The 22,385-nt window shown below is 32.0% G+C and overlaps 2 protein-coding genes across 3 annotated transcripts in view; one reads left to right on the top strand and one right to left on the bottom strand.

The window, feature by feature from the left end:
- The window catches only part of LOC114334494 (uncharacterized), a 70,194-nt gene that overhangs the window by 47,487 nt on the left and 322 nt on the right, over window positions 1–22,385 (top strand). Inside the window, exon 8 of one of the 2 annotated variants that reach the window (XM_028284538.2) lies at window positions 5,542–5,719. The exons of the other annotated variant lie outside the window; for it this stretch is intronic. Within the exon in view, the coding sequence (XP_028140339.1) occupies window positions 5,542–5,642 (101 nt within the window). The 3' untranslated portion in view covers window positions 5,643–5,719. Of the gene's footprint in view, window positions 1–5,541; window positions 5,720–22,385 lie in introns of those variants that run through there. 2 annotated transcript variants of the gene reach the window in all.
- LOC114334497 (histone deacetylase complex subunit SAP30 homolog) overlaps window positions 5,652–22,385 on the bottom strand; it is a 37,624-nt gene continuing 20,890 nt past the window's right edge. The window contains exon 3 of the mRNA XM_050650034.1: window positions 5,652–5,893. Within this exon, the coding sequence (XP_050505991.1) occupies window positions 5,765–5,893 (129 nt within the window). The 3' untranslated portion in view covers window positions 5,652–5,764. The remainder of the gene's footprint in view (window positions 5,894–22,385) is intronic.

Genomic DNA, 22,385 nt, shown 5'->3' with positions numbered 1-22,385 from the left:
GGCTTATTCCTGTGCACAAGAAGTTACCGTAGATACAAAGTTTGGGAACCAAATAATCTAATATACAAATATGTCAAAAAAAAACCAGAGGTAACCTAAATCTGGAAAAAAACATAGTGTATTTAACAGATAGTCTGAAATATAAAAAAACCAATAGTTACTAAAACACCTCACTAAATGTTCCCAAACGAGGTTGCGGTTGCATCCTAGAAAATGATGCACCAGGATGGTGCGACCCCATGACTCCTGTAGGCCCAGGTGCCAAGACGAAAATTGAGCTGGAACGCTCCCATAGCTTGCTCCCAAATCGACATACTCCCAATGGTGACTTGGCCGTGGCTGCAGTGGTTTCCCTAGGTGGTCAAAGGGCTACGGTTTCATGTTAGGGTTTCTTCCAAATGGCGAATGATTCCTATTAGGCTCCAACAGGAGTTGTCACACACATGTCTCCCTAACTCCAGACAACCCTTGCTGGTAACTTTTTACTTAAAAAAACTGGATTGATGTTATAAAATAAGGTGTATGGAACTCATTCGCCATTTCATGGTACCAGTACCAAGTACCAAACCAACCCACTTAGCAGCCACAAACCAAGTCACGAACGAGAGACGTTTCTCCGCCAAGGTGAACGTCAAATTCCATCAGAAAACGAAATCATTCTCGATAGGTGGAGTACGTTCCATCACCGAGGTATGACGTCACCCCAGTAGTCCTATACGAGAAATTAGAGAATTTAAATGGAGACCGAGGGAAAATAATTATAATAATAATTAAAGAGCTAATTTTGTAACGTGACCGTTACAATGGGTGGCATTTCTTGTATTGCACCAAAACATGCAATATCTCCTCACCAATCCATTCCTCGGCTAAAAACTAAACCCGCACCTGAGGTTTATGGAAGTCAGAGAGCTGTTAAACTAATACATTTTGAAAGGACAAAACCTCAAGGTTTATCAGAAATCAAGATCCGACCAACTGAAACTGTGTCTCCATCTGTGCCTGATCTTCTGTGGCTCTAAGGGAAAAGCAGAGACATTCTCGGTATTTTAGGATGGAATGGATTCACGAAAGCTGTGAGAAGAGACATACCATATTCATATTATGAACTAACATTAATTTATTATTTGTACAGAAAACTAGGAGAAATTTATCAAATGACAGCATTCTATTAAAAACTAGTTTTGGAATGTAAAAAGTGGGTTTTGCCGAGACCGTTAAAAATTGACAATTTTCAACTTGCACTTTAGACCGAACGACGGTTCGTCTGAAAAAAAAAGTAAATAGTGCTATTTGTAGATAATTTTAAGTACTTTAATTTCTGTTAACAGACTATTTACTAAAAGTTAATAGTTTTCGAGATTTGAGCAAAAAAGCGGAAAGAACCTGAAATTTTTTTATTTTCTCGCTATTTTTTCAATGTTCCGGCAAGAAATTTTGTCCGCAAACCTCATATTCGGATATAGCAGCCCAAAATCCATATATAATGAAAGAAATCAGAACTACCCCAAAACTTTCCCACTAGGGAGCTCGTAGAGTACAAATTGACAGAATCATAAGTATTCGGTCATATATATCACATATCCAGTACATAAGTATTCGGTCACACATATTTATCTGAGTGGACGGCCGTGGCTCTGCGACATGAAACTGGCTTCATAAGCCAGAGCGCACGAGTTCGATTCTCGGCAACAATCCATTTTCATTTCTAAAAACGATACCGTTCACCGTGCTTCGGAGGGTACGTTAAGCCGTCGGGTCCACAGATCACCTACCTCCTCTAGATGTTTCACGATAACGCTTTGGTTAAATATGAAAAACAGCGCTCCATGCCGCTTGTATCGGAACTAATTTCAAGCGGGAATTTCAAAATGTAATTTTGGTGGAAAGAAAATGTTAGGTTAAAATATTTGTATAGTTGAAAAAAAAATAATTTGGTTTTAAAATATGCAAATTATTTTTAATTTCAAATATACAAAATACCATTTGGGAAAAAATAAGACATGACAACGTATTTTTATTTATTTATTTCATACCAGCAAAACCACTTTGTATATACTTTTTTACAAATCGTATCTTTACAAATGAAATTATTAATAGTTATCTTCCAAATACTTCTACAAAAGGGTATCTCAAATGATTGAAACATGTGTGCATCTCTACTTGTTGAGGACTTTCAACTAAAACAAAAAATTAATATAATTGATTTGATAATAACCATATTCATTTCACGTAAAATAATTTGTATTAATTATATATTTTCTGTAGGGGTTACTTACTTGGTCTTGGTGTTACATTCGTTTGCTTCCCTACACCACTAACTGTGTTACTTGTTCTCTAATAACAACTCACCATGCAAATGTAAGCTAGGAATTTGATCTTCCTAGGGATCTTCAAATCACATTCGTTTTGTTTCAAAAACTGTATTTGAATCCATTTTATCTAAATCAGGATTTTTTATTATTGCTAACAATCAGATAAACATTTTTACTGACATAAAGATAAAAGATAAAGGCATACTGACACTGACAATGATGACAATTGACAAATTATAATGACACTCAGACTCAGTGATATAGAAGAAATCTTCACTCCAGGTGCATGGCGACATCTCAAAAAACGTATCATTACTAAAAATGACATTTAGTTTAGTATAACCTTGAGATACCTGCGTGAAACATCTAAAGAGAGTTAAGTGATCTGTGGTCGGGTCTCCCGGGCTAGTGTACATCGCGACTAGTTACTTACAGGATTAAAGATGCAATTGGCGCCGGAACAATCTCCCGGACAAAAATGCCATAAGATATTATTATTACCTATCTTGAGTCCTCATAGCTCATACTCTTTCTTTAATTTCCTTATCATATATATTCCATGTCCTCACTGTCTTGTGCAAAAATGACTTGGTCATCCGCGAAAAAAAGTAGTTATTTCATTTCTTTCCTTAAAATTAATTAAATGGTCTTTACTACAGGGTGTAACAAAAATACAGGTCATAAATTTAATCACATATTCTGGGACCAAAAATAGTTCGATTGAACCTAACTTACCTTAGTACAAATGTGCACATAAAAAAAGTTACAGCCCTTTGAAGTTACAAAATAAAAATAGATTTTTTTCAATATATCGAAAACTATTTATGATATTTTATTGAAAATGGACATGTGGCATTCTTATGGCAGTAGTATCTTAAGAAAAAATTATAGTGAATTTTAGATACCCCATAAAAGTTTTATGGGGGTTTTGTTCCTTTTAACCCCCCCAAACTTTTGTGTACGTTCCAATATAATTATTATTGTAGTACCATTAGTTAAACACAATGTTTTAAAAACTTTTTTGCCTCTTAGTACTTTTTCGAAAAGTCGAGTTTTTATCGAGATATTTTGAATATTTGTCAAATCCACCACATATTTGTATATGGTTAAGTACGATTATGGAGACTTAGTAATAATATGAAAATTTATTTATGATTTACATTTTTAGGTATATTTTGAACCATATAAAAAAAGAAGCCACATCTCGATAAAAGGTGCCTTATCGTAAAAATACAAAGAGGCAAAAAAGTTTTAAAAACACTGTGTTTAGCTAATGGTATCGCAGTAATAGTTTAATTGGAAGGTACACAAACATTTGGAGGGTTTAAAGGAACAAAACCCCCAAAAAATTTTTATGTAAACATATTAAAAAAGAAGCTGCAACTCGATAAAAACTGCCTGATCGAAAAAATACTAGGAGCCAAAAAAGTTTTAAAAATATTGAATTTAACTAATGGTACCACAATAATAATTTAATTGGAACGTATACAAAATTTTGGGGGGGTTTAAGGGAACAAAACCCTAATAAAATTTTTGTGGGGTGCACAAATTTCACTATAATTTTTCTTTAAGGTGTTCCTGACATAAGATTGCCACATGTCCATTTTTGTTAAAAAATCTCTAATAGTTTTCGATATATTTGAAAAAATCGATTTTTATTTTGTAACTTCAAAGGGCTGTAACTTTTTTAATGTGCATATTAGTACTAAGGTAAGTTAGGTTCATTCGAACTATTTTTGTTCCTAGAATATGTGATTTAATTTATGACCTGTATTTTTGTTACACCCTGTATACAACTTCTATTTAGTTTCATTATTTTATTTGGCAGATCCTTCAACCAGATTAAATAAAATAAGTATACCTAAGTAATAAAAATATATTTCTGAAAATATATGTATAAAACGCTGAATTTTGTTTCAATGAAAGGTATGTTGAGGTTGTTGTGCAGCGTTTGGTTGTTGATATACCAAGGTCCATTTCTACAGTTCTGAGCACTTTTGGATTGAAGAGATACTTTGAATTTTTGTCCCACAAGCCATTAGATTTGTCGGAATTTGATATCTAACTGTATGTATTTATTCTGTATTATATTTTGGTCTAGGTGGAGGCTAAGATATTTAACCTCGGTATCTACAAATAAATAAACATTGTTGATTATACAAACAATGGTTTGTGCATGTGACTTGCTCAGATTTGATTTGGGCAACTTTTATTCTCCAACAATTGCACCATTTCGATAGAGGTGAATTTGAAGATTTTCGGACTCTGATACTGGATTTTTGTCAGTTGGTAGTACGGGTACATCTTATTCCGCAGCCCGGATCATCCGCACGGATAATCGGGGTTCTACTGTATTTTCAGCATATTGTAGTCACTTTCCCTAATTTTCATTACAAAAAATAGTGTTACACCCTTATATTTAAGCTAGTAGGCAACATAATTGAGGGGATTAGATGTTAAGGGGTACAAGTGACAGACTATTGTAAACTGAGTTAAGTGCATCAAATAATACTAGATAGTATTAAAAATTTAGTGGGAAAGAGATACAGGTGAATTAAACTACTGGTGGCGACATATCGCTGGTTCTAGTTTGACTACTTACGAAATATTTAAAAACAGTTTGCGGCAAACAGGTGTAACTTCATTTGTATCGCTTTGCCTGTAAGGTGTTACATATTATTTTTGGTGATTTGTTTAGTATCTTTGCAAATTAAGCGCTTAAAAAAGTATTCAAAATAAGTGAAATAATAACACAAAATGTACCAAGTAAGTTTTCATAAATAAAAATCTTTAATTTTTACGTAATTTTTCTTTTATTTTAGTTTAAGAATTTAAGAAATTCGTAAGGTACTTAAGTGGCAAAGAGAAACAAGTGCAAAATTTGAAGCATAGGGGTACAAATGCGAACGTTTTTTTTTTAAATATTTTGAATGAAAATAAATACTAACTTTACAAAAGCTTTTACAATTAGATAAATAAAAGGTATAAAATTAATTCTAAATAAGTTAAGTGATTAATTTGCTGTAGAATTTACTATGTAAATTTAACTTTGACTTCGTTTTTTTCAATTGAACCATTTTATCACTTGTACCCCTTAGCATCTGGTCGGTCATAATACGCCTAATATTAATTGGTAATAAGATCAGCTTAGTATGAAAAAATATTCATAGTATGGGATTTGGTTTAAATCCTTATAATAATTATTAATAAAGCATTTATTTTGTTTCAGTTGACTTAAGAGACATCGAAACAGATAGCGAAGAAGAAGCAGTAGTAATACTAAACGCAAATCAGAAAACCCATAAAAAGAAACAAAAGAACAGGAAATAAATACAACTCTTTCATTTGTACTTTTACTTTTTATTGTTTTTATAGAAAAAAAATTAAAAAATATTACAACACTTAAATATGATTATGACTTAAAATTACTTCATATTTTAATTGCACGAGCATTAAGTAGTGTCATTATTGATACCATTCTTCTGATCCAGCTTGTTGGCGTTTGTCTTTACAGTGTATATGAAGAAAGTTACCACTTCTTTTTCCTTCACAGGAATCGTCTTAAAGTGCTTCATTAACGTCTAAAACAAATTTAAAATTATTCACCAGACAAATAGTAGATCAACGTATAACAAGGGTGCAAAGTCCTATTTTTGCTCCCGAGAATGAAGTTTACTGCCCGATGCGTGGCGGAGGGCAGTAATTCAAGGGAGGAAAAAGCACTTTACTCCCATGTTATACATACGCTTTTTCCACTTTCCTCAAATAATAAGTATTTTTTTTTCATTTTTACATAATTTATTTATGTAACTAACAAAATGTATTAGAGAATTAAATCGAACAAGTAGATACAGTATAACTGACAAATATAAGTCAAATTATTAATGTAAACATTGTTAAATCAAAATAACAATTTACTGTTTTTTACCATTCTGCAAAATACAGGGTGTCCTATAAATAAACGTTAAATTGTATTCGCGGTGTGCAAGTACTTGGAGGGGATACGAGAAACGATCGTGCGCGAACAGCGGAGAAATCTTGCAACTTTCTTAAATGATTCATTGTCAAATTGACGTATATTTCATACCTACTGTCATTGAAGAAGAGAAATTATATGTTGCTCCACAATATTGATATATGCAATTATTATATAAAAGTAAATTAATTTATTGTATTTTGCTTGCAGTACTGCATTTTAATAAGGTGGAGTGGGGTAAGATCGTAAACGGGGCAAGTCCGTATTAGCTCTAAATCTATTATAAGATACATTTAATTGTACAAATTAATAAGTAGAAATCTGAACTAGGTTAGTTTGAACTGAATGACATAGATGTCTGTCACTCAGAAGTAATTCTGCCACTATTTTGCCATTTATAAAATATGAGTACATGAGTAGTGGATGTCTAACCTAGAGCTGAGGAAAAAAGTGCCGATATTTTACAGCAAATTTTGTGTCTTGTGCATTTATTTATGGTAAGTATTACGAACATTGCTTAAAGTTTACATTAAAGAAATAAATCCTTTCGATCATTTGAAATTTACTGGAAAAATCACTACTCTAGTCTTGCACCGCAAATATTAGTGCACGGGGCAAGTTCGGAGCATGTAACGGGGTAAGACCGGCCTTGTGCTTTTTCCAGTCAATTTTAAAGATTTTTTTGTACTTTTTATAGTTTCTTGCTCAAATTCTTTATTTATAACCTTTTTTAGATCCAAAATGGTTCGATATTATGGTTCGAATTTATGAGAAAAACGAACCGAAGAGCGTAATCAGCACAAACAATTAAAGGAGCATTGACAGAAATTTGGACAGGCGCATAAATGCCATTCAAAAACCATTCTTTATATTTAAATGTATAGCTTATTTTAATCTGGCAAGAAGCATTTCATAAATGACGGATTAGTAATTCCGATTTTGTCCCAAAACATATGAAGATAAATTTTATTGAGTTTTAAATATCTGTTTACTAACTTGCCCCATGTATGGGGCAAGTTCGGAATAGTTACTGTTTTTTCTAATTTTTTATAAAAGTTCTAATTTCCAATGTAAATTGGTGTTTTTGGCAATGTGAATTATAACGTATTAATGTTACTTCACGTTGATACCAAGAAAATGTTAAATATTTGAAATATAATTTACAAAAATATTATTAAAGTCTAACTTAACGAAAACCGGTCCGAACTTACCCCACTCCACCTTAATTAATATTATTTACAACATACAATTGTTTACCTTTTAATAACATAACCTTAATATTAATTTTTCTTCTTATAATTTATTTTGGACTATGGCCTTGACAATAATCCAGCAACCAGATTAATATAATTGGCCAATATAATTAAAAGTGCGAAAAATGTTGCCGAGCTATGAAACCAGGTGTCGCTTTTCCGAACTTGCACGGTCCAAATAGATACTTACGTTATAGAAATTAGAATATTTTATAGGGCGTCAATACGCTATTTCATCAATGACAAACCATGACGTCACTTTTACTCCCTAGGGAGTAAAAGTACTTAGGGAGGAAAAGTACGACTTTGCTCCCTACAATCAGGTCAGGAAATGTATACTTTCGGTAGAGGTAGGTGAAAAAATAGTTTGTTCTAATAATTGTTAAACAAGAAAATTTTTACTCGTATATTAAAAAATAGGGAAATACAATAAGGGAAAAAGTTATGGAACAAATTTTATTTTCCCGACAAAAATCTCGAATTTTAGTTTTGAATTATGATTTTTCGGCAATATATCCTGACCTGATGAAGATGACATACTAGATAATTTTTTAAACGAGAATAGGGTAGGGGTCGTGTGCTAGCTCATTTAAAAGGTTTTTAATTCTCCATTCAGTTATATAAATATTGATATAATTATTTATACAGGATGGCAAAAAAATATTTAATTTAATAGGTATACAAAACAGGAAGTATGTATATAATTTATTTAATCCAACATTCATTTTACTTATTTCTACTTATTACAGAAAAAAATGTTTATTTCACAAATAAAAGTTACTTCTTGTTTACACAAATGTTCAAATTGCCATCAACCTGCTTCTTGGCATTAATTGAACAGACGAATACACTGCTTGAATATTGTGGATCATTTCTGGAGTTACAGTATTAATTTCCAATCTAATTCTATTTTTAAATCTTTTAAATTTTGTGGTCGATCGATGTAAACTTTTGATTTTAAGTAACCACATAGGAAAGAATCAACCGGTGTAAGATGTGTGCAGATCTAACACATCAGCTTATAAAACCACCGTCTTGCTGAAACCATATGTTTTGATTTGGCAAATCACCAATTTATTTTGTAAAAGATCAATATATGTTAAATGGCTCATCGAAAAAAAAATGGACCTATAATTCTATCTTCGACTATCCCTTCCCATATGTTTACTTTTTGAGGGTAGTAAGTGTGACTCAATAATCCGAGGATTTTGATTACATACATAAATCTTGATTTATTTATGAGCATTTATCTGTTTATTTATTTCAGCAATAAACTAGTTCTAATACAAGAAAATGCTAAGAAATGACTTAAATTTGACTAAAGTCAACACTATTTTTAATTAATATATGTAGTTTTTGCCTAATCAACTTCTCATTTAATTCAATAGGTACATTTTAAGAAATCAATGAGGATGATCACCAATCCAAAAAAAAATGGACCTATAATTCTATCTTCGACTATCCCTTCCCATATGTTTACTTTTTGAGGGTAGTAAGTGTGACTCAATCATCCGAGGATTTTGATTACATACATAAATCTTGATTTATTTATGAGCATTTATCTGTTTATTTATTTCAGCAATAAACTAGTTCTAATACAAGAAAATGCTAAGAAATGACTTAAATTTGACTAAAGTCAACACTATTTTTAATTAATATATGTAGTTTTTGCCTAATCAACTTCTCATTTAATTCAATAGGTACATTTTAAGAAATCAATGAGGATGATCACCAATCCATCATAAAATTTACAAGATTTAAAAAACATAAATAGATTAGAAATTATATATATAACAGCACCTCAGGTCTCAGGGGCCCATGGCTTGAAATTTTTCAACTGTCTTTCTCCACTTTACTCTGTCCAGGGCAGCTGTCTTCCAGTTTACAACGCCTGCTCTTTGTAGATCCTCTCTGGCTGCTTCCAGCCAAATTTTCCGCGGTCGACCCCTCCTTCTTCTCTCACCTGTTAACAATATACTCTATGCTCATCGGCCCCCTGACATCCTTTCCACATGTCCCAGCCAGCGAAGTCTTCTAGTTTTAACCATATGGCTGATTACTGGCTTCCCAAACAGTTCTTGAACATCCGCATTCGTCCATCTTCTCCATTCGTTCTCTCTCACTTTCACACCACCGAAAATTTTCCTCAGCACACTGCGTTCCCATCTTTCCAATGCATTTTCTTCTCTCTTATTCAGAACCCAACACTCACTACCATACAGTACTGTAGGTTGCATCACCATACTATACAGGGTGTCCCGAAAAGATTGGTCATAAATTATACCACAGATTCTGGAGTCAAAAATACGTTGATTGAACCTCACTTACCTATATACAATAGTGCACACAAAAAGAGTTACAGCCCTTTGAAGTTACAAAATGAAAATCGATTTTTTTTCATATATCGAAAACTCTTAGAGATTTTTTATTGAAAATGGACATGTGACATTCTTATGGCAGCAACATCTTAAAAAAAAATTAAAATGAAATTTGTGCACCCCATAAAAATTTTATGGGGGTTTTGTTCCCTTAAACCCCCCAAACTTTTGTGTACGTTCCAATTAATTCATTATTGTGGCACCATTAGTTAAAAACAATATTTTGAAACTTTTGTGTCTCTTAGTACTTTTTCGATAAGCCAGTGTTTATCGAGATATTTTGAATATTTTTCGAATCCACCACATATTTGTATATGTATCTAACTAGGTACTGTCTTTTCCGTAAAAATGTATATCTTGGCAACATCCTGTTGTTGCCAAAGTGATGTTTAAGCAATGTTTTTGACCTACGGGGGTCAAATTGTCGTTATAGTGTAAGGAATAAAATATATAAATAAATCGGATTACTGAAAATCCGACAACGGTGCCAAGCTTAAAGAAGTGTACTAAGCGAACATTCACGGATTATACCTAGAAAATGATAGCATTTCTAGGTGATGCCAAATGACTGCAACGTGAAAAGATGCCAATTTAATAGCGGGATGTATATATATATGTATATATATATATATATATATATATATATATATATATATATATATATATATATATATATATGTAAGAGGTATTTAAGTTTATAACAGATAACATTATTGTTGTTATCTTTAAAATATATATAGCTTCTTGTATAACTTATGTCATTTTAGAGTTACATGATATATGCTTGTCTAACTCAGAGATTGTTAAAAATCTAGTAGTTATTTTAATAAATATTTATTTATTTTGTATATCATGAATTTTATTATTCCTTTATGTTTGTTATTACAGGTTTGATATATTTAATATTTGACAGCAGTATAAGATACCTGGGAGAATGATCGAAAATCATTTTCATGGCGCCCATGATTTGTTAGATTTATTTATCTTGTTCGTCTTTAGCAATTATCCATCTTCATTCAGTTTCAGTACATTATTCTTATTTTATTATTTCATCTTTTAGTCATCATTACTATCTATATAGAGCTACTGTTCTTCGACAGGCATGCAAACGAGCCGTATCCATCCTTGAGTGTCAAGTGGTTTTCTTGCATCTCTTGCTAGCCAACTCTATTCAGTTTGCCTCTGTCTCTTCCCACTTCTACTTCTATCCCTTCTAATTCCCCTTTCTTCAGTACTACTGCACTTTAGTAGTTTTTTTTTATTTTTCCTATTGCGGCTTCTCAACGTAGAAGCCACTTCACCCTTTTCTTTACACACCCCACATACTCTCTCTTCATTTTTATTCCTATAGTTTATTTATTTTTTCCTTACTTCTGTTGGAGTATATCTTTCTTTTTACTTTCACTCCAACAGAAGTTTTCTTCATTTTGTTACACTGGCGCCCAACGTGGGGCCAACCGTTTTATGGTTCTAAGACAGTAGTTCTTTTAGTTCAATTTTCTTTTATTGGAATTTTCTGTTTTACTAACTTTTTGATATCTTTGTATACATGTTACTTCTGATTTATTTTTGGTCTTTAAAATTTTATTAATACAAAACAGGTAGACTTATACTGCTTTTGGTTTTGATTAGTTTATTTTCGATACCTCATTTTTAGTTTTAGTGGTACAGCTCATATTTTAGTTTGAATTTTGTATTTTTATTGGAAACTTATTTGTGTATTTAGAATGAGTATACATAACTGACGTTATGTTCTATTAGTATAAATTTTTATTCCTTCTACCAATGGTAGTATGTTTGCACGTACAATTAATCGTTGACTATATGCATATATTTTTTTTTCTAGTATGGTTATATTTTATACCTAACTAGAAATCATTTTCAGTATTTAGGTATTTTATTTACTTTATTGATTTGATTATTTATATATTTTGCTGGCATTTTGATTTGTTGGTGTGTCGCTAATATTTTCTCCATATGTATCTTTGTCTTTCAAACTTTAGATTATATTTTATATTTGTTATTTTTAATATTTGGGTTGTTTGGTAAGACAGGCACACACCACAAAGCAATATCAGTCCAGACATTAGTTTCTATACATGATACGTTGAATTCGCATGGTTCGGATGATTACAGATGGTCATCCAAACTATTTTTCTTTAATTGGTAGTGTTAAACATAACAATTATGATTATTTTATGGTAAAGTAGTTCCATTATCCTTCTCATCTTCTAGTTTGTTAATTTTGATAATAATATTATATTAATGTGGGTACCATAATATAATGCTTATATGAATCAGATACTTTAGGTTGAGATTCAAATATAAATTCTTTATTAGTTCGGAAACATTGATACTACTTTTCTATTAAGTTATAGAACAATCTTCAGAAGAAGATTACCTTAACAGTGTTGTTCAAGCTAATCTCTTCTTCTGTTTGTCTTTAGCTTAGCTCAATCTTTAGTATGGTTAGAAATTTTAGTCTAATTTTTTTCCATCTGATAATGCAGGTACCTACATACATTGCTTGATTTCATCTTTGGCTTTGTTGTTGATGACTTTATTTATGAATTTATTACTTATTTTTTTAAGTATTATGTAGTACTTTATGTATGAGTTTATTTTTTTTTTGGTATTATACATGATGCATTTTAATTATTAGTATGAGTCAATACTGTTGATTGCTGATCCTGTCAGTAGGATTACACAATTAATAATAACTTCACTTATATTTTTGTTTAGTTTTGCACACCTAACCCCTAAGTTAGTAGGGTTGTTAACTTATTATATATTTATATATTGGGATAGGTAAGCTCATACAAGTACTCTTGTTTAATAATGGATATTATGATGGAACTATGTTAACTACCATATCTCAGGTTATGTGTTATATTATTTTGAATATTTGATTACTTACTAATTTTTTTTTATTATTTTTAAATCTTGTTACTGAATTTGCCATATGGGAAAGATGTTGTGGTTTATAATTTGTTATTGGGTTACTCTATTAACATTATTTGTCTCCAATATCTTAAACACTTTATAATAATTTATATCCTTCTATCCTACACACTATGATTCTGGAATTAGTTTGGCATTTTGACGTATGTATGGTTTCTTAAGTCTTTTATTGATTTCTTCTTGTGGACTAGTCTGTCGTTACTCTGTTAATGCTAGTGAGTGAGTACGTGGGTTCGAAATTCAGCAATTGGCCATTGCTATCAGATCTCGTAATCTATGTCCTCATGGCAGAGTAGGCAGATGTCTATTCATCATCAGTTCCTAACCATTCTTCTGTAATTAGTCCACTTATTCCAGTTACATTTTTACCATTTGATAGGGAAGTATTTAATTTATATTATATCTCTTACTTCATAGTATGTTGAACTTTGACTGTCGATGGATAAATATCTGGTGTACATATTTATCAATCTATGTTTAGACTATCCCTATACGCAGTAGGTTTGTTAACTCAGTATTTGGAGTGTTTAGACAAATGAGTTGTTCTTCAGAGTATATTCCCACTTCTTTCCTTAGGCATTAGTTGCTATTCAGATTCTGGAATATTTCCTGAATAATTCCACGTATGTGAGAACGCATGAATTTGCAGTTTTATTTAAAATTGTGCTCGTTCTCGTCAATTTTTTTTCCCTATCACTTATCATATTTTTTTTCTTCCTATTATTTATCATAGTGCGATAGACCTTGTAAGTTCACCATTCATTCTGTTTTCTTTCTTACTTATTCTTATATTAGTACCTTATCTGAGTCTGGTTATTCTCATACATCTGTTGTAGCAACATGCTATAGTTCGCGAATACCAGCACGAATTAAGTTTAGGTAGTTTCTATAATATCTTAGTCAATACACTTTAGGTATTTATCTTACTTTTGATTTAGTTTGGTTACATCTCTGTTACTTAGTCTGTTAGTAATTTTTTTTGTGACTTATTTTGATTACTTAGTTTGGATAGGTTCATATTACCGGATGAGGGTGTATGTAGACCTAATTTATTTATTTTGTTCAGTATTAGTTACCATTGGATCCAATAATTTAGTTTATTTAGTATTAGTAAGAATTGGTCCATAAATTTGCCTGATCGTTCTTCTTTGGATATACTCCTATATAAATCTGGTGTCCATTGATAGTCCGATTCTGGATAAGTGTCCGATTCTTCATTTATTTTGTGTATTTGGTTGGATAGGTTCGTATTACCGGATGTGGGTGTACGTAGACCTGATCTGTTTATGTGGTTTAGTATTGGTGTGAATTGGTCCATAAATTTGCCTGGTCGTTCTTCTTTAGATATGCCTTTTATGAATCTGGTGCCCACTGATAGTTCGACTTTGGATTAAGTGTCCGATTCCACATTTATTTTGGTTATTGAGTTTTGGATTCCTTTGGTATGTTTATTATTGGTATTATTTGGCATTAGTGAGAGTTGTTCCATAAATCTTCCTGATTGTTCTTCTCTGGATATACTATTATGAATCTGGTGTCCATTGTTAGTTCAATTTTGGATTAAGTGTTCAATTCTTTACTTATTTTAGTTACTGATTTTTTTTTTATTCACTTGGGTACATTTACTTTTGATATGGTTCGAATTGGCTCACACCTTTTCCTGGTTGTTCCGTCCTTGGATATATCCTTTATAAATCTGATGTCCATGGATAGCTCAATTTTGGTTTCAGTACCCAATTCGACACTTAGTTATTAGTATGAACTTTAGTACAATATTTAGTTTGTTTGGTTTTTGAAGCAATTCATTAATATTGGTAACAGAGAGTAACATAGTAACATTTTAGCATGAGTTTGAGTCATATATGTATTTATTTTTCCTTGAACCTTAGTTTATGCTTAGTGATAATCTTGCGAATCAACGTGGATTGTTAGACTATTGTAAATTTAGTTGTTAATATTTTGAAGTTTAGAAAAAAAATTTTATAGAAAAAAAATTTTATGGATAAAATTTTTTTTCCCGAGTAGAAGGGGATTGTAACGGTCACGTTACAAAATAAGCTCTTTAATTATTATTATAATTATTTTCCCTCGGTCTCCATTTAAATTCTCTAATTTCTCGTATAGGACTACTGGGGTGACGTCATACCTCGGTGATGGAACGTACTCCACCTATCGAGAATGATTTCGTTTTCTGAGAGAATTTGACGTTCACCTTGGCGGAGAAACGTCTCTCGTTCGTGACTTGGTTTGTGGCTGCTAAGTGGGTTGGTTTGGTACTTGGTACTGGTACCATGAAATGGCGAATGAGTTCCATACACCTTATTTTATAACATCAATCCAGTTTTTTTAAGTAAAAAGTTACCAGCAAGGGTTGTCTGGAGTTAGGGAGACATGTGTGTGACAACTCCTGTTGGAGCCTAATAGGAATCATTCGCCATTTGGAAGAAACCCTAACATGAAACCGTAGCCCTTTGACCACCTAGGGAAACCACTGCAGCCACGGCCAAGTCACCATTGGGAGTATGTCGATTTGGGAGCAAGCTATGGGAGCGTTCCAGCTCAATTTTCGTCTTGGCACCTGGGCCTACAGGAGTCATGGGGTCGCACCATCCTGGTGCATCATTTTCTAGGATGCAACCGCAACCTCGTTTGGGAACATTTAGTGAGGTGTTTTAGTAACTATTGGTTTTTTTATATTTCAGACTATCTGTTAAATACACTATGTTTTTTTCCAGATTTAGGTTACCTCTGGTTTTTTTTTGACATATTTGTATATTAGATTATTTGGTTCCCAAACTTTGTATCTACGGTAACTTCTTGTGCACAGGAATAAGCCTAGAGAAAATTAGGTTTTTAATACTTTATTATTGCTTTGATATTGGTTTATGTAATTCGGGTAAATTTATTTTTTTAATATTACTAGCTTGTTTCCCAAATATTTTACTGTTATTCGCTTTATTCCATTTGTTCGGTTAATTTAGGTCATCGTCGGTATTTATCTCAACTTCATTTCTACTTTAGTCAATTGTATATTTAACTTTATTTATTCATTATTGTATTTTCCCTTAGTGAGGCTTGGGCCTATTTATTTGTAGTATTTTCATCTTTGTCAGTTTCCTTTAGTTGTACGTAGCAGGCGTACTATAACCATTTGGTAGAAGACTTATGTAATTTTGTACCCTATATATATATATATGTAAGAGGTATTTAAGTTTATAACAGATAACATTATTGTTGTTATCTTTAAAATATATATAGCTTCTTGTATAACTTATGTCATTTTAGAGTTACATGATATATGCTTGTCTAACTCAGAGATTGTTAAAAATCTAGTAGTTATTTTAATAAATATTTATTTATTTTGTATATCATGAATTTTATTATTCCTTTATGTTTGTTATTACAGGTTTGATATATTTAATATTTGACAGCAGTATAAGATACCTGGGAGAATGATCGAAAATCATTTTCATGGCGCCCATGATTTGTTAGATTTATTTATCTTGTTCGTCTTTAGCAATTATCCATCTTCATTCAGTTTCAGTACATTATTCTTATTTTATTATTTCATCTTTTAGTCATCATTACTATCTATATAGAGCTACTGTTCTTCGACAGGCATGCAAACGAGCCGTATCCATCCTTGAGTGTCAAGTGGTTTTCTTGCATCTCTTGCTAGCCAACTCTATTCAGTTTGCCTCTGTCTCTTCCCACTTCTACTTCTATCCCTTCTAATTCCCCTTTCTTCAGTACTACTGCACTTTAGTAGTTTTTTTTTATTTTTCCTATTGCGGCTTCTCAACGTAGATAGAACTCACCCTTTTCTTTACACACCCCACATACTCTCTCTTCATTTTTATTCCTATAGTTTATTTATTTTTTCCTTACTTCTGTTGGAGTATATCTTTCTTTTTACTTTCACTCCAACAGAAGTTTTCTTCATTTTGTTACACTTAAATTTTGTTAAATTAACTGAACAAATGGAATAAAGCGAATAACAGTAAAATATTTGGGAAACAAGCTAGTAATATTAAAAAAATAAATTTACCCGAATTACATAAACCAATATCAAAGCAATAATAAAGTATTAAAAACCTAATTTTCTCTAGGCTTATTCCTGTGCACAAGAAGTTACCGTAGATACAAAGTTTGGGAACCAAATAATCTAATATACAAATATGTCAAAAAAAAACCAGAGGTAACCTAAATCTGGAAAAAAACATAGTGTATTTAACAGATAGTCTGAAATATAAAAAAACCAATAGTTACTAAAACACCTCACTAAATGTTCCCAAACGAGGTTGCGGTTGCATCCTAGAAAATGATGCACCAGGATGGTGCGACCCCATGACTCCTGTAGGCCCAGGTGCCAAGACGAAAATTGAGCTGGAACGCTCCCATAGCTTGCTCCCAAATCGACATACTCCCAATGGTGACTTGGCCGTGGCTGCAGTGGTTTCCCTAGGTGGTCAAAGGGCTACGGTTTCATGTTAGGGTTTCTTCCAAATGGCGAATGATTCCTATTAGGCTCCAACAGGAGTTGTCACACACATGTCTCCCTAACTCCAGACAACCCTTGCTGGTAACTTTTTACTTAAAAAAACTGGATTGATGTTATAAAATAAGGTGTATGGAACTCATTCGCCATTTCATGGTACCAGTACCAAGTACCAAACCAACCCACTTAGCAGCCACAAACCAAGTCACGAACGAGAGACGTTTCTCCGCCAAGGTGAACGTCAAATTCCATCAGAAAACGAAATCATTCTCGATAGGTGGAGTACGTTCCATCACCGAGGTATGACGTCACCCCAGTAGTCCTATACGAGAAATTAGAGAATTTAAATGGAGACCGAGGGAAAATAATTATAATAATAATTAAAGAGCTAATTTTGTAACGTGACCGTTACAATGGGTGGCATTTCTTGTATTGCACCAAAACATGCAATATCTCCTCACCAATCCATTCCTCGGCTAAAAACTAAACCCGCACCTGAGGTTTATGGAAGTCAGAGAGCTGTTAAACTAATACATTTTGAAAGGACAAAACCTCAAGGTTTATCAGAAATCAAGATCCGACCAACTGAAACTGTGTCTCCATCTGTGCCTGATCTTCTGTGGCTCTAAGGGAAAAGCAGAGACATTCTCGGTATTTTAGGATGGAATGGATTCACGAAAGCTGTGAGAAGAGACATACCATATTCATATTATGAACTAACATTAATTTATTATTTGTACAGAAAACTAGGAGAAATTTATCAAATGACAGCATTCTATTAAAAACTAGTTTTGGAATGTAAAAAGTGGGTTTTGCCGAGACCGTTAAAAATTGACAATTTTCAACTTGCACTTTAGACCGAACGACGGTTCGTCTGAAAAAAAAAGTAAATAGTGCTATTTGTAGATAATTTTAAGTACTTTAATTTCTGTTAACAGACTATTTACTAAAAGTTAATAGTTTTCGAGATTTGAGCAAAAAAGCGGAAAGAACCTGAAATTTTTTTATTTTCTCGCTATTTTTTCAATGTTCCGGCAAGAAATTTTGTCCGCAAACCTCATATTCGGATATAGCAGCCCAAAATCCATATATAATGAAAGAAATCAGAACTACCCCAAAACTTTCCCACTAGGGAGCTCGTAGAGTACAAATTGACAGAATCATAAGTATTCGGTCATATATATCACATATCCAGTACATAAGTATTCGGTCACACATATTTATCTGAGTGGACGGCCGTGGCTCTGCGACATGAAACTGGCTTCATAAGCCAGAGCGCACGAGTTCGATTCTCGGCAACAATCCATTTTCATTTCTAAAAACGATACCGTTCACCGTGCTTCGGAGGGTACGTTAAGCCGTCGGGTCCACAGATCACCTACCTCCTCTAGATGTTTCACGATAACGCTTTGGTTAAATATGAAAAACAGCGCTCCATGCCGCTTGTATCGGAACTAATTTCAAGCGGGAATTTCAAAATGTAATTTTGGTGGAAAGAAAATGTTAGGTTAAAATATTTGTATAGTTGAAAAAAAAATAATTTGGTTTTAAAATATGCAAATTATTTTTAATTTCAAATATACAAAATACCATTTGGGAAAAAATAAGACATGACAACGTATTTTTATTTATTTATTTCATACCAGCAAAACCACTTTGTATATACTTTTTTACAAATCGTATCTTTACAAATGAAATTATTAATAGTTATCTTCCAAATACTTCTACAAAAGGGTATCTCAAATGATTGAAACATGTGTGCATCTCTACTTGTTGAGGACTTTCAACTAAAACAAAAAATTAATATAATTGATTTGATAATAACCATATTCATTTCACGTAAAATAATTTGTATTAATTATATATTTTCTGTAGGGGTTACTTACTTGGTCTTGGTGTTACATTCGTTTGCTTCCCTACACCACTAACTGTGTTACTTGTTCTCTAATAACAACTCACCATGCAAATGTAAGCTAGGAATTTGATCTTCCTAGGGATCTTCAAATCACATTCGTTTTGTTTCAAAAACTGTATTTGAATCCATTTTATCTAAATCAGGATTTTTTATTATTGCTAACAATCAGATAAACATTTTTACTGACATAAAGATAAAAGATAAAGGCATACTGACACTGACAATGATGACAATTGACAAATTATAATGACACTCAGACTCAGTGATATAGAAGAAATCTTCACTCCAGGTGCATGGCGACATCTCAAAAAACGTATCATTACTAAAAATGACATTTAGTTTAGTATAACCTTGAGATACCTGCGTGAAACATCTAAAGAGAGTTAAGTGATCTGTGGTCGGGTCTCCCGGGCTAGTGTACATCGCGACTAGTTACTTACAGGATTAAAGATGCAATTGGCGCCGGAACAATCTCCCGGACAAAAATGCCATAAGATATTATTATTACCTATCTTGAGTCCTCATAGCTCATACTCTTTCTTTAATTTCCTTATCATATATATTCCATGTCCTCACTGTCTTGTGCAAAAATGACTTGGTCATCCGCGAAAAAAAGTAGTTATTTCATTTCTTTCCTTAAAATTAATTAAATGGTCTTTACTACAGGGTGTAACAAAAATACAGGTCATAAATTTAATCACATATTCTGGGACCAAAAATAGTTCGATTGAACCTAACTTACCTTAGTACAAATGTGCACATAAAAAAAGTTACAGCCCTTTGAAGTTACAAAATAAAAATAGATTTTTTTCAATATATCGAAAACTATTTATGATATTTTATTGAAAATGGACATGTGGCATTCTTATGGCAGTAGTATCTTAAGAAAAAATTATAGTGAATTTTAGATACCCCATAAAAGTTTTATGGGGGTTTTGTTCCTTTTAACCCCCCCAAACTTTTGTGTACGTTCCAATATAATTATTATTGTAGTACCATTAGTTAAACACAATGTTTTAAAAACTTTTTTGCCTCTTAGTACTTTTTCGAAAAGTCGAGTTTTTATCGAGATATTTTGAATATTTGTCAAATCCACCACATATTTGTATATGGTTAAGTACGATTATGGAGACTTAGTAATAATATGAAAATTTATTTATGATTTACATTTTTAGGTATATTTTGAACCATATAAAAAAAGAAGCCACATCTCGATAAAAGGTGCCTTATCGTAAAAATACAAAGAGGCAAAAAAGTTTTAAAAACACTGTGTTTAGCTAATGGTATCGCAGTAATAGTTTAATTGGAAGGTACACAAACATTTGGAGGGTTTAAAGGAACAAAACCCCCAAAAAATTTTTATGTAAACATATTAAAAAAGAAGCTGCAACTCGATAAAAACTGCCTGATCGAAAAAATACTAGGAGCCAAAAAAGTTTTAAAAATATTGAATTTAACTAATGGTACCACAATAATAATTTAATTGGAACGTATACAAAATTTTGGGGGGGTTTAAGGGAACAAAACCCTAATAAAATTTTTGTGGGGTGCACAAATTTCACTATAATTTTTCTTTAAGGTGTTCCTGACATAAGATTGCCACATGTCCATTTTTGTTAAAAAATCTCTAATAGTTTTCGATATATTTGAAAAAATCGATTTTTATTTTGTAACTTCAAAGGGCTGTAACTTTTTTAATGTGCATATTAGTACTAAGGTAAGTTAGGTTCATTCGAACTATTTTTGTTCCTAGAATATGTGATTTAATTTATGACCTGTATTTTTGTTACACCCTGTATACAACTTCTATTTAGTTTCATTATTTTATTTGGCAGATCCTTCAACCAGATTAAATAAAATAAGTATACCTAAGTAATAAAAATATATTTCTGAAAATATATGTATAAAACGCTGAATTTTGTTTCAATGAAAGGTATGTTGAGGTTGTTGTGCAGCGTTTGGTTGTTGATATACCAAGGTCCATTTCTACAGTTCTGAGCACTTTTGGATTGAAGAGATACTTTGAATTTTTGTCCCACAAGCCATTAGATTTGTCGGAATTTGATATCTAACTGTATGTATTTATTCTGTATTATATTTTGGTCTAGGTGGAGGCTAAGATATTTAACCTCGGTATCTACAAATAAATAAACATTGTTGATTATACAAACAATGGTTTGTGCATGTGACTTGCTCAGATTTGATTTGGGCAACTTTTATTCTCCAACAATTGCACCATTTCGATAGAGGTGAATTTGAAGATTTTCGGACTCTGATACTGGATTTTTGTCAGTTGGTAGTACGGGTACATCTTATTCCGCAGCCCGGATCATCCGCACGGATAATCGGGGTTCTACTGTATTTTCAGCATATTGTAGTCACTTTCCCTAATTTTCATTACAAAAAATAGTGTTACACCCTTATATTTAAGCTAGTAGGCAACATAATTGAGGGGATTAGATGTTAAGGGGTACAAGTGACAGACTATTGTAAACTGAGTTAAGTGCATCAAATAATACTAGATAGTATTAAAAATTTAGTGGGAAAGAGATACAGGTGAATTAAACTACTGGTGGCGACATATCGCTGGTTCTAGTTTGACTACTTACGAAATATTTAAAAACAGTTTGCGGCAAACAGGTGTAACTTCATTTGTATCGCTTTGCCTGTAAGGTGTTACATATTATTTTTGGTGATTTGTTTAGTATCTTTGCAAATTAAGCGCTTAAAAAAGTATTCAAAATAAGTGAAATAATAACACAAAATGTACCAAGTAAGTTTTCATAAATAAAAATCTTTAATTTTTACGTAATTTTTCTTTTATTTTAGTTTAAGAATTTAAGAAATTCGTAAGGTACTTAAGTGGCAAAGAGAAACAAGTGCAAAATTTGAAGCATAGGGGTACAAATGCGAACGTTTTTTTTTTAAATATTTTGAATGAAAATAAATACTAACTTTACAAAAGCTTTTACAATTAGATAAATAAAAGGTATAAAATTAATTCTAAATAAGTTAAGTGATTAATTTGCTGTAGAATTTACTATGTAAATTTAACTTTGACTTCGTTTTTTTCAATTGAACCATTTTATCAC

This window comes from Diabrotica virgifera, chromosome 5 (genome assembly GCF_917563875.1).
Source record: "Diabrotica virgifera virgifera chromosome 5, PGI_DIABVI_V3a".
Lineage (NCBI taxonomy): Eukaryota > Metazoa > Arthropoda > Insecta > Coleoptera > Chrysomelidae > Diabrotica > Diabrotica virgifera.
Note: the sequence above shows the minus strand (reverse complement) of the source record. Positions and strands in the feature narration are given on the sequence as shown.